The sequence below is a fragment of the Lipophrys pholis genome (assembly GCF_963383615.2).
Source record: "Lipophrys pholis genome assembly, chromosome: 10".
NCBI lineage: Eukaryota > Metazoa > Chordata > Actinopteri > Blenniiformes > Blenniidae > Lipophrys > Lipophrys pholis.
The window spans coordinates 19,576,031-19,588,950 of NC_137640.1; the positions used below are offsets into that span (position 1 = coordinate 19,576,031).

Below are 12,920 nucleotides of genomic sequence, written 5' to 3' on the forward strand. Positions count from 1 at the left end.
AATGTCAGCTCCAGACACACAGTCTACTCCAATTTAGCTTCAAACATAAACTTCTTGCTGTTGAACCACAGTACTAACCACTGTGCTGGAATGAAGGATGGTGATTTGTGAATACTGTTGCCAGCTTCTTTGCTGATAAAGTAAATTCTTCGCGTTTACTCAGTTGAGGGGCAATTCTTTTCAGCATATAATCCTCTCTTTCTGCTCGGTTACAATGGAAACGTACCCTTCTTCATGACAGACTTCGTTACAGAGGTGTATTATGGTGCACGGTAACAGCAATGAGCAAAATATGCTTGTTACAACGTCAAATGGGTTTGTAATAAAGCCCCAACCTTTATTTTCTAGCATACAAATAAACTGAAAACCGACCTAAAAGCTAACAAATACTATATAACTTCTTTTTGATTAGTATTAAACAGTTTTTAGGAATAAAACTACACACATTCTAAAATGACAATCAGTTCCAAACAGCTATAGACCTTATTCATCAAATGCAGAAACACTGGGTTTGGCATGCCAAAGCTATAATGTTTATATTCTAATTAAATATTACACAGTCATTCTCTGATTACTCTCAATCCCTCGTCGAAGGAGAGCATTAATCTACAACATTTCAAAACTGCAGGAAACATCTTACTGAGAATTTTCCATAAAATAGTTTTTACAATAGAAGTGGAAGCACAGAATAATTATTCAAAAGCTGGAAGCTTATCAGTAAACCACATAGTAAATTATGTATACCCCATCTCATGTCAAGAGGTGTTAGAAATATCTCCCACATCATGACAAACTTAAAAAAAAAAATGCCAAGACTGAGCAATAAAACCACACTGATGAGTACACTGTCCAAACTCTACAACATCATTCATGGCCTGAAGCTCAAGCCTGGCAGAGATGACAGGGCCGCTCCCGTCCCCACGCACAGAAAAAGAGACGGGGGCGGAGAGAAAGTCTGGTGTTGAGCTGATTCAGCATGATGCTAAATCAAACCTGGGAGCATTAATTACACACAGCATTATCAATCAGAGCAAAGTGTGTGGAGGGTTATAAGGTTTGAGATTGATCAGACTGACGATCCATCAAAAACAGCGATGGCCATTGTTGACTTTCTGCTGATCAGCTAAAGTGCTGCTACACAGATGGAGAGCAGGGCAGGGTAGAGTAGGGTGTTGTACATAGAGGGGATTGGGGTTAAATGGTTAGTAGAGGGAGGGGGAGGGGGTTCTATATGTCATTTGCTCACTGCTGTGATTTGTTTGTTCGAGAGAGGGAGGGCCTGAGGGGGATTTGGGAGGAGGTGGGGTACAAACCTAAAAACAGTAGGGTTTAATGATCAGCTAATCCCCCCTCCTCTACTGCGAGGGCAGTTATATAGCACACGGCAGCCTGCTGCTCATATCACCTCAGCAGCAAGGAAGGAGAGAGAGGAGTTAAGAAGAAGAGGAGAAATACAACACATTAGAAAATACTCCACAGTTTGGGACGGGGAAGGAGAACCAGAATGAAGACCCTGAGCTTGTTGGTGATGCTTGTTAGTGTCACTGCTGTTCTCTGTCTGGAAACCTCAAGTAGACAAGACTATCCCACTCTGCCGTTCCCGAGTTTCTCCACAGCGCCGAGTCCAACAGAAGCAAAGTCTCGCTTTGCAATGCTTGACGATGTTCGCCTGCTTGCAAACGGCCTCCTCCAGTTAGGACAGAGTTTACGGGAGTTTGTCCACAAGACCAAAGCCCAGATCAACGACATCTTCCAAAAGCTCAACATTTTCGACCGCTCTTTTTACCAGCTCTCCGTGGTCACGTCGGAGATTAAGGAGGAAGAGGAAGAGCTCAAGAAGACCACCAACTTCTTGAAGGTAAACAATGAGGAGATCCGGAACTTGTCGCTGGAAATCAACTCAAAGATCAACAGCGTCCTGCAGGAGCGAACCCAGCTACTGAGTAAGGTGGGGAGTCTGGAGGACAGGCTGAAGGGACTGTCGCAGAGCGTGATCCCAGCGGAGCAGCTCGGTGAAATAACAACACTGAAGGTGAGCAGACCCAACTCTCTGTAGCAGTTCTTCACAATTATACATCTAAGTGCATCTGATAATGAAGATGCATTCATTGAAAGAAAAATGAATCGTCAAGAATAAGTTGCAAGAAAAGTTTTCCTGTTCCGGAGTGTTGTACTGAAAATACATTCAATGAACTCAACTTTCAATAAACAGTCCATTTATGTGAAGAAAAAGCAATGAGTCCAAGATAACTGCAACATTTATCTTCATAGGAGTATGATCCACAATCCAGTGATTATTGATCAAACCACTATCCAGGACAAACTTTGTGTAACTAACAAACACACAATATGCTGTCAGATACAGACTTATCGCAGCTGCTCTTTACAATGACGCAAACAAAACAACATATTTACACGCAAGATGCACAAAGCCTGTTTTTGTTGGGTATTTTACAGGACGTGATAGACGCTCAGGAGAAAACGATCACCAGTCTCCTGAAAGCAGTGAACGAGCAGCATGACCAGCTTGACCACCAGAAAATCAAGATCAAAAATCTGGAGGAAAAGGTAGCTTTTCTATTTAAAATTCTTCCTTTTAAATTGTTGAAAATATTTATGGGCTTTCAATTATCTGAGTGTATTGTTCCTTTAGAATATGTAGAGTGGATATTTTTATTTAATTTAACGCTCACAACTTTATTTAACCTCAAAGGTCTGTTTGCATCCTCTTGCAGCTCAGTTACGACAGTTTTCAGGACACAGTTGATAAGCCAGAGGATTCAGACCCTGCGGCTCCTGATATGTTTGAATATCTGACTGGAAACTCAACTGGCCTGGACACAATCGGTAACCGCTTCAGCTTTACACTGAGCATACAAAATGATTTGAGTAAACAGTAGGAGCCACCCGATACAAGGAGAGGAGCATTTGAATGAGTTTACTTTTCCTTAACTGTGTTTCAGAATTTGCCACAGATTGCAGTGAGCTGTTTACCAAAGGAGAGGCCAACAGTGGAATTTTCGTCATCAAACCAAACCAATCGGAACCATTCAATGTTTACTGTGAAATGGATTCAGGTAGGTGCTGTTCCAGCAAAACAAAATCTGAGCAAGAGCGTCAAAAAATAAAAGCATTTCTCTATTTAGAGATAGTGACTTTCTAAGATAAAGCTCGACACATGCATGTATGAAATCAACAAGTTTTGTCTGGTTTCTGCAACTGTCAATCTATGCAATAATGCATCTTCTTCCTTCTTTAGATGGAGGTTCAACAGTCATCCAGCGCAGAGTTGATGGTGCAATAGAGTTTGACCAGCCATGGGAAAACTATGAGAAAGGCTTTGGTGATATGGAAAGTGAGTTGAAATTATTTTTCAGACGTCATATTGAATGTGGGAATGTATGACAGTTGCTAATTTGCACAATTAATTAAGCAACTAGCTTTCCATTAGTAGAGTGACCACCTGTATTTATGTTTAATATCTATCCATGACAGGAGCGTTCATAGTAACTTAACCTTCAGAGGGTGGTGGTATGTTTAAGACCTCGAGTATTGTCTGAGCATACAATCAGTTTGGCAGGCTTCCCGACCTGTCTGGGGAAGCTCACACAGCAGTTCATTCATGAGTTCACACTGCTTTTCAAAACAAATGGCTACTGCAGCTTTAAAATTTAGTCACAACAGTTTTTTTTCTATTGCCTGCCTTGTGAGTGGGCCTTACATAGTTTTTCCTACTATAGGAGGCACCAAATAACTCCACCAAAAAAAAAAAGAAGACAATAACAAAATACAGATTAAAAAACATTGATGTGATGAATATAAATTTGTACAAGCCCTGGAATGTTTTCCACTTGTCTGCTACAAGCTGTACAGATGGACAGACAGTGTCCTGCAGTTTCCGTCAGCTACAACAAAAAAGTCTTTTCATAGGAACTTGATTTATGCACCGCATCAAGAAATACATATTTTCACTTGTTCCAAAGGGATATTTTAATTGGAACAAACACTGGTAATGCTATGAATCAAATTAAAGTATTTTATTTGAACTGGAAACATTTTTTTGTTTAAATCTTGAAAAATGTACATGTTAGTAAAACTTGATTTGTTCTGCAGAGGAGTTCTGGCTGGGCCTGAAGAAAATCTACAGCCTCACTCAGCAGGGACCTCACATCCTGCGTGTGGATCTAGAGGACTGGAAGGAGGAAAGGCACTGGGCCGAGTACCGTTTCACCCTGGAAGGTCCCTCCAAGGACTATACCCTTCATGTCAGCCACCTGTCGGGTGACTTGCCAGACGTCATGGGAAACAGCACCGGCATCAGATTCTCCACAAAAGATAGAAACAATGACAGCCACCGTAGTGCTAATTGTCCCCGTAATTACACAGGTAAAGGGTTCTTGCTCATTCGACATCAACACAGTGACCTGTATGCCAATCATCAAAAGTGAAGGAGAATTTAAACTTCGTTGTTACTGGAAATGAAGGAGTTTTTGATGGTAGTTTTTGATAACTCATGTTTCTGTTGTGACCCTTTGGCAGGAGGATGGTGGTTCAACGTTTGCGGTGAAACCAACCTCAACGGAAGGTACTTGTGGTTGAGGGCAAGGGGACGCTCAGCCAGGAGGAAGGGAATCCACTTGAGGTCTAGCACAGGATCAACATATACCCTGAAGATGACCAAAATCACCATACGACCAGCCCTGACTGCTGACAGCACCAACTAGGCCCCACAGCTCAAACAAAGGCCCTGGCATTTTCTGCATACAATGACAATATGTAATGCTCAGCCAAAAATCTCCATAGAAGCACCACATGCTTTTCCTATGCCTGAGTCAAGGCCGGCTGTGGACTACCAGATCGTATGGCAAAAATGTCACAAGTCAGTAAATTCAGTCACTATTGCAATGATGCAACATGACATGTCGGTTGTTAACCCATAGGGTCTGATTCAGCTAGGACAGCAGAATTGTTGTTATGCAACCGCTGCAATCGCTTGCAAAACAGATATATTGATCCACATCAGCAACCCAATTAAGTGTCAGCTGACAAAGGTCACAAAGCTGCAGCAGGACAGACGACGATAGAGGAGTTTCAAACCTAAAAGTGCAACTGCTTAGGCATTTTTAGGTTCATTGAAATGTATCTGACATCTATGTTAACCAAGCCATTTTATTGTACATTTTATTTTTGTGATGTTATGATATTTTGCATGTTTTCAGGAACAAGAGGCACAACAGCAACCGGATATTACATAAAGCATGTAAATTATTACATCATGGCTACAGAAAGACTGCTTCTCCAACTCCTGAAAAAGTGGATTGACCAGTGCTTTTCTAACATGATAGATTTGCTCTTGTTCATTGATATTTACCACGGCCAGAATGCACAAAGTGGGTGCAACATCATTTGGTAAAGTCAGTAAAAAATATTGGTGACGAAAAGCTGTGACAGCACACTGATGATACTTTTCTAGATGTTTTGTTTTTTTTCTATTCTGTAAAGTATTTAAACTGTGTTTAAGCTATTATTTGATTTAGGCTGTCATGTGAACCAAAAGCGTATTTTCTCTGTATTCCTTTAGTTATTGAGTCATATTGACTTTTGTCCATTGTTGCATTGTAACTAAATGTATTGTAAACAGGGCTCATGCTCTCATACTAACAAACATAATGACAAGTAGCTTTGTGCAGTAGCAAATTATATTTATGAAAACAAAATAAATCAATCTGTCCAAAATAGCCAGTAAGTATAAAATTTTGTTTTTGTGAACATGCAAAAAAACTAAATAAAATATATGACTACTCTGTTAAACTGTTCACCAATGAGGGGCTTGTAGATCCACACAGGCACACACACACACACACACTACAAATGTTGTTACAGACTGGACTGGTTGAGGCCCTTCCAGCAGCCATGTTTGCTAATGTTCATCTCTCCCAGGTGACCTTGACAAAAATAGGTATTGTTCAAGTGGAATATGTACATTAAGTACACAGCATAATGGGAGTTAAACATCATTCAGTCAAAGTGTCTGGGGCAGTACAAAAAGATGTTCTACAAAATGGGTAGGTCTATATTAATGTCCTCTAATGTAGAGAAAATTAACCATGAAACAATCAGCGTAAAAAGCATGAACATCGCAAAACATTCACTCCAGAAACACAGGACAAAACCCCTATTAATGTGTGTGCTATTCCATATGGAAGCCGACAGCCTCAGTGACAGGGAGCAGGACTGGTCAGATGAAACTAGAGATCCATAATATCATATGCTCAAACTCTTCAAAGATCCATTCAAATCACAATGAATAGACTGGAAATAATTTCTGTAAATATGACTGGCCGATGAAAACAAGGCCTTCTATATTCAGTGATCAACAAAATAAATTAGATTTGATGAACAAATAAGACATATTCTGCAAACTTTGATGTCTGCATCATCACAGGAACAAGAGGCCAACAACAGCCAACTGGATATTACATAAAGCATGTAAATTAGGCTGAAATTAAGTTCATTTAAATACAAGAAAGACTTGAAAGTGACTTCCATTTTAACAAAAAGACATATTATTAAGTTAGTAGGCATATCAAGAATGTGCCTTGAGATTAGTTAAATAACAGCACAGCAACTAATGCAATAAATTTTGAAATTTGCATCAGTACTCAGACCACATGTACTGTCAACTTGAGGACTAATCAATAGAGGTTGATTATCTGTACCTGTATGTGGTGTTTGGCACATAGACATCCCTGGCAGGGAACTCCAGGATCTCTCTGGTTGGGCGCACCCTGCTGTCTGGGTAAGGTTTAACCTGATGGAGGTCTGGGGTCAGACAATAGTGGGGGTTCTCTGGAGCTGGAGAAATGTCCAATTTCAACTGAGCTGTGGACAATTATCACATGGTACAGGAAAGGGTAGAGAAAAAGAGTGATGTCAACAAATTACCAAACGTGATAAAGCAGTATAAAGTAACTCGTTGTAGTTATATATGTACCTGTTATGGGTCTGAGTCTTCTCAGCACCGATGAAGGCCTTCTCATGTCAGCCAAGAATTTATACAAATCCTCATCACTAAGTCTGTCCCCCTCCTAAAAATGTGCAGTAATAAAGAAAAACAGAAAATTCAAAAGAGAAAGAAAATGACCACCAATGGTAGATGTAGATGGTGAAGAAAGTGTATAAAGCACATGCAAAAAGAATATATGTGCAGCAGCATGTATGCACACCTGTTTGAAGAAGTTGGTGATGGTGAGAGTCGCCGGCCTGAAGCCTGTCAAACTACATGACTCATCCCCACTGGTGGTTCTTTCAAGGGAACGTCTTCCCATGATGCTTGAGTTCCTTCGTTCAGACCACGAGCCTTTTCTCTCTGCGCACAGACAAATGAACAAGTACATTAATTAATAAAAAAAAAAAAAAAAAGAAGGATTATTGTAAAACATTGCCTTTTTTCACTCTGACAACCACAACACTTTGGACCAATATATTTGCCCCATATAACTTAGTGATCAAAGTTTCTTTGATCCTGAACTATTTCCCAACAAAAAGCATCAGCACAGTCAGCATCCAAGATAGTGTGTGAGGTCAAAGGCTAGACAAACACAAGGATTTAAACCTAAAATAACACACCAAGAATCAATACGACTGGATTCTTTCTTTGGATGCTTTGGCTCTTTGTTTGAGTTTGCTGCTCGTGCTATGTGTTGTTTGAACTTTTTTTTTTTTTTTCAGATAAAGGCTTTAAAGTGCGGTAATGTATTGACATGTCCATGAGCCTGATGCGTGACTGTCAGGTCGGTTGCGATCTCTCCCCCCTTAAATCTGTGACACAGAAATGTTGATTAAAGCTGTTCTTCCCCAAAATGACTTTATGATGATATACTGTAGAGTGTAGATACTGTGATGTCTACAGTTCAATCACAATTTAGAGTTTTGTGTGAAAATGGAAAGACAGACCCGAGAGGCTCATCTCCAGCTCCGTATCCCTCTCAAGACTGCCAGCACTGTTTACGATGTTCATTAGATGGATGGCGGTCCAGGCAAAAGGCATCCGGTATCGGCCGAGACGCTGACAGAACTGCTCTGATTGGCTGCGAAGCTTCTCCAGTTTCTCCTTATTCTATTAAATAAACAAACAAAAATAATAAAAAAAAAATTTAACATGTGATTTGTTCAAATAAATGCAATTTTACATTTTCTATTAAAACTGGGAGAAAAAAAATCCCACTTTATCTTATAATGTGATTTTTTGTATTAAGTGTTTTAATAATGCAATCTATGATCTGATTTGCAATGATCATACCTTGGCAGCATCAGATTCTTTGAAGACCATATAAGGCTCTGCACACTCCCCAATATCACCTTGCTGCAGTACCTTTTCCAACTGTTGACAAAGCACAAATATTTCAGTGACTATACTCAACACTGGGCTGACTGGGCCAGAGACCTGACTCTCTAGTAGTTAGAAAAATGGAGGACTACAAAATCGACAACATCAGATATTATTTTTTTTAAACAGGATCTGCATAACACATTATTTAATTATGAAAATCACATTGTGAACTGTCAGCAGCTTTCTTCAAGTCCCTTTACACTATCTTTTAGAGTAATCCAGAAAAAGATATTAAATTGTTGCTTGTGAAATGCATTTGTGTACGAATAAGGAAATAAAGACGAGTGGAAATTAATTTCAAAGTGGTTTAACTGCTACGGGTGAGTAAATCAATCAAGAAGCCACTTCGCGCTACTTTGTTATCCTTCCATTTGTAAAATCTTATGATGATAGTCATGTAACAATAAGGACATGTAAATGTGATTGGTTTTATATATTTACACAACAGAGGTAATTCTTGCATAATTGCTTTACCTTGATGACAAGGAAGACATCCTGGGAGGGGTAGGTGATGGAGAAGACGGCGGAGCGTGCTAGTGTGGAGATGGCTGCCGTCTGAATGTGTGGACGTAACATGGCTTTCGTCTGTTCGGAGTTTAGGTCAAAGAAAAAGTTCTCCGATATCTGAGAGAAACATTTAAACAGACAGTTATAACTATATATTAACACCTGTGAAATACAAAATAATGTGACACAAACCAGCTTTATATAACTGTATTCATTAGAATATAAATTTGACTGAATGTCTGCGGAACTGAAATGTAACTTTTTTGGTGACAAAGACATTATATAGAGAAATGAGCCTCTCTGTAAAATATAATGGAGCTCCTGTAAGGAGCCATACATGCAACTTATCCAGAGAACTGCTACCCTCTAGTGTTTGTTAACTATATGGGGTGCAGAAAAAGCTGCTTTTCATGGGCTTCTTCAGATAGAAACATAGTTCAAGTATATGATTTAACAGCATTCACAAAAGCATAACAGGCCCAGAACATAAAATTTTACAGTCCACTCATCCCATTCGTTTTGGCCTCCAAACAATTTTAACGGTTTGCAGAAGTGACCCAACAACTCACGGCTGAGAAAGGTACTGAGGAAAGCATAACAGCTTACCTTTTTCTTTTCCTTGACATCATATAAGGCCAAACTAGCAAATATGGGTTCAATTTCGATCTCGAACCTTCAAGGTGGAGAGAAAAAGCAGCAGGTCAGCAGAAAGTAGCAGTTAAATAAAAGAGCTACATAGCTTGTTTTTCTGGAAGAGGTTGTTCACCACTTACTTCAAGGACAAGCACTTGACGAGTAGCCTTTGGCCAAAGTGTTCTTTAGGTACTTCAGGCACACAGTGGCGCTCAATGGGCTCCTCCTAGATATTTACATAGCAGAGCACAAGAAAATATAAACATTGCTGACAAATTCAAACCGCTTATAAAAACAAGGATTAAAGTAAGTTTGTCACCTGGATTTAATAACCGATAAAATAATACAAGAAAAGTTGCTCTCTGTACCTCATCAAGGGCAGGATGTAGAGCAAAGAGCTCTCGGTGGCGGTTGGACTTGCGCTGCTCTTCATTGTGCCGATCTATCTCCTCATTGGGGGCCCGATCGAGGAGGTGAGGAAGGAGGGCGTCAGGGAGGGAATTCTTCAAGTCAAAAATGCTGCAGGCCCAGCTGCCCCGCGGAGTGTCATCGATAGACATTGACCGCCGTTTCAAATCATCCTGTAAAGCAATGAGAAAATTTATGTAAATAAAAGACAAATGAAATAAAATAAAAAGAGCATTCAAATGGTCAGTGTAGAGAACAGCGCAGAGAATATTTTTTCTAAGAGGTTTTATGTGATTCAAGACTGGTATTTTTTTTTAACTCTCGCATGATCTAAAGAGCAATCTTACAGCGAACTCACTCTAAAAAGACTAATACCCAAAATTAAGTGTCACATAGATCATCAGAAAGAGTCAGACCTTCTGGTGGCCTTTCAGGACTGGAGCACAGAATGTCCCAAACACGTTCATTTTTTAAATGAATAACAGCATTTTTAATCCGGGAAAGTCCATTACCTGGTCATCCTGATAGCTGCTGCTATCTGGCATCTCATCAGCTTCAAACACTTGTTTAGGGAGACCCTTCTGACGCTCCTTCTGTTTGTCCAGAGTGTTGGGGTTAAAACCTGTGCCAAGCTTGTGGTATCTGAAGTAGATGAAAGTACACAAAGACACTGTTATTCAAGTGCAAACTGGTGCAATGAGTTGACGAAAAAGAGGGAAAACTTACTTCCTGTTGACAACGGCCCAGTCTTCTGTATATGATCTGACACAGTCTCTGACATGAGGATCAGTGTCCCTGAAGCCAAACAAACTTAATCAGTACGAACAAGACGTATTTGTATATGAGAGTCAGATGTTAAACGCAGTCTATGTGAATACAGACGGCTTGCGAAGAAACTGATGTCATTTAATCTTTCTGGAACATCACACAGTGAAATACTGTACATGTACAGTGTTTGTGTCACCTCCTCTGGAAAACCAACAACCAGAGCTAACGCACCACAACATGGAATGTGTTTATTACTTTACAGTAACTAATCAGTTCAACCTGATACCAATGACGTAGGTGTTAATGCGCTGTTCTAAATCCACGTGGTGCTATTGAACTGTCAGAAAACATGACAACAGCTGAGCCTCCACTATAGTGTTGCCTGGAGTCACAGCGAAGGTCATTTGTTGAAACATTTACCACGATGCTTGAAAAAAGAAAGATGGCTTCTCTGTGTCAACCAAAGAAATGTGCTTCGTGTATTTGTCTAGTTTATATTTAGAATTCAAAATCAACTGAGAAAACAATAAGCAACACCTGAATGAGGACCAACAGCGACCCGTATTTTGGAGCTTCATGTTGTCAAGTAGACATGTGGTGAGTGGGTTAAAATTCTTCAAGTGCATACATGTCATGAGCAACTGTACTTGCAGTGCTCCACATTATCCCCTACAGTTATCGAGTGTGTGTATATTTTTATGTTTAACATAAGAAACCTCAAGCATGCAGCTATCCAAAGACATCAGCAGGGATTGGTGAGAAAACAAAAGTGCTGTGTTTAGCCAATGAGACTGTACCAGACAACTGGAATGTTGAAAGAAAAAACAAGATTTCTATCTGAAATATCTTCTTCAGAGTAATTTCCAAATGATGTGATTTTTAATTTGACTTTTTTTTGCCAATATTTTAAGGACAAATACTGAGCAATAACACAACATACCACTACAACTCTATACTTGCGAAGACCTCTTTCAGACCCTTACCCTTCCTCTGGGACGGCCTGGACCACAGTGCGACACTCCCTGGGAGTGTAGATGACCTCGATATCATCTGGGGGGAACTCAATCAGATCTCTAAGGGGACCTGACTCAACAATGGGAGGGTGAGTGATGAGGTACTCCTCAAAATCTACTGGCTCGACGGCCTCTGTCAGGGGAACCTGGTGGGCGATGAGAGAGAGAGAAATTGGCAGAAAGATCAGAGGGATGTGAAAGGTTTATCTGCTGTGAAGACATAATACACCGTATGTTCTACTCTCGCTTATTGTTGTAATTGTACATAAATGTCTCAGTAAAGTTTTAGACAGTCAAATTTTTAAATATAAAACGCTTTACTCCTGTCCTTTCTAAGAGGCTGCAACAAGTTGCTTATGCAGCCTCTGGGAAAGATACGAGAGTTAAGGGTTAGTCGTCACTCTATAATACTACACAGAACAACAGTGCTAAACTTAAAAGTATTTTAAAGAGAGATTTTCTGTTAAGTTTGCATTTCAAAGTTCGACAGTAAGTGACTTGATGATCCCATGTGACAAACACAGCCTCATAAAGTGTGAAAGTAAATAACAATCATACATTTACAAAACAACAACAAAAATCAACACTTTTTACCCTTATATACAAAGGAGCAGCACTGTCTCCACAGTCTTGATGCTTCCTGTTTCCAGAAACTCAGTCATCTTTAAATTTCAAATATAGAAAAATAAATAGAATCTAAAAAAGAGACCCAATTTGTCCTCATACTGATTCAGGAAAGTCAGGTATTAAGTATGCTCCTTTAGGCAGAGGTTAAATGTTTCGTGTGTGTGTGTGGGTGTGTGTGTGTGTGTGTGTGTGTGTGTGTGTGTGTGTGTGTGTGTATTTCTACAGTAATTAAATACCAACTGTAGTCTAATTAAAGTGGGAAGAGAGAGTGTTTGTTGGTGGAGCTCCCTGGCTACTCAGGGTCAATCAGCACTACCCCTCCAGCAAACATCCCATCTAGGCTGAGCGAGGAACCAAAGAAATACCGCAGCACGGACGAGATGTGGTGACAATGACTTGTCGCTAATGGCATGCAATATGACATGAACAATAGTTGTTCAACTCTACCAGGAGACTCAAGAGAATTACATTGATTTTATTACGGAGGTACAACTATACTTAGTTGGATTTGAGTCAAGCCAATATAAAAACGATTAAACATTTTTAGTAGTTACAATTACAAATTCCTTTTT

General features: G+C 39.8%; 2 protein-coding genes across 2 annotated transcripts in view; one reads left to right on the forward strand and one right to left on the reverse strand.

The window, feature by feature from the left end:
• The window catches only part of dock7 (dedicator of cytokinesis 7), a 51,372-nt gene that overhangs the window by 30,334 nt on the left and 8,118 nt on the right, over positions 1-12,920 (reverse strand). The window contains exons 4-15 of the mRNA XM_080473286.1: positions 11,692-11,867; positions 10,667-10,735; positions 10,453-10,582; positions 9,901-10,113; positions 9,673-9,758; positions 9,506-9,572; positions 8,867-9,016; positions 8,303-8,383; positions 7,957-8,119; positions 7,227-7,369; positions 6,995-7,088; positions 6,720-6,882 (exon numbers count right to left, since the gene is read on the reverse strand). Coding sequence (XP_080329412.1) covers positions 6,720-6,882; positions 6,995-7,088; positions 7,227-7,369; positions 7,957-8,119; positions 8,303-8,383; positions 8,867-9,016; positions 9,506-9,572; positions 9,673-9,758; positions 9,901-10,113; positions 10,453-10,582; positions 10,667-10,735; positions 11,692-11,867 — 1,535 coding nt within the window. The remainder of the gene's footprint in view (positions 1-6,719; positions 6,883-6,994; positions 7,089-7,226; positions 7,370-7,956; positions 8,120-8,302; positions 8,384-8,866; positions 9,017-9,505; positions 9,573-9,672; positions 9,759-9,900; positions 10,114-10,452; positions 10,583-10,666; positions 10,736-11,691; positions 11,868-12,920) is intronic.
• angptl3 (angiopoietin-like 3) lies at positions 1,358-5,808 on the forward strand. Its single transcript, XM_080473290.1, has 7 exons — positions 1,358-2,032; positions 2,458-2,568; positions 2,736-2,847; positions 2,964-3,077; positions 3,260-3,355; positions 4,114-4,386; positions 4,540-5,808. The coding sequence occupies exons 1-7, from the start codon at positions 1,505-1,507 to the stop codon at positions 4,722-4,724; spliced, it is 1,419 nt and encodes a 472-aa protein (XP_080329416.1). The 5' UTR covers positions 1,358-1,504; the 3' UTR covers positions 4,725-5,808.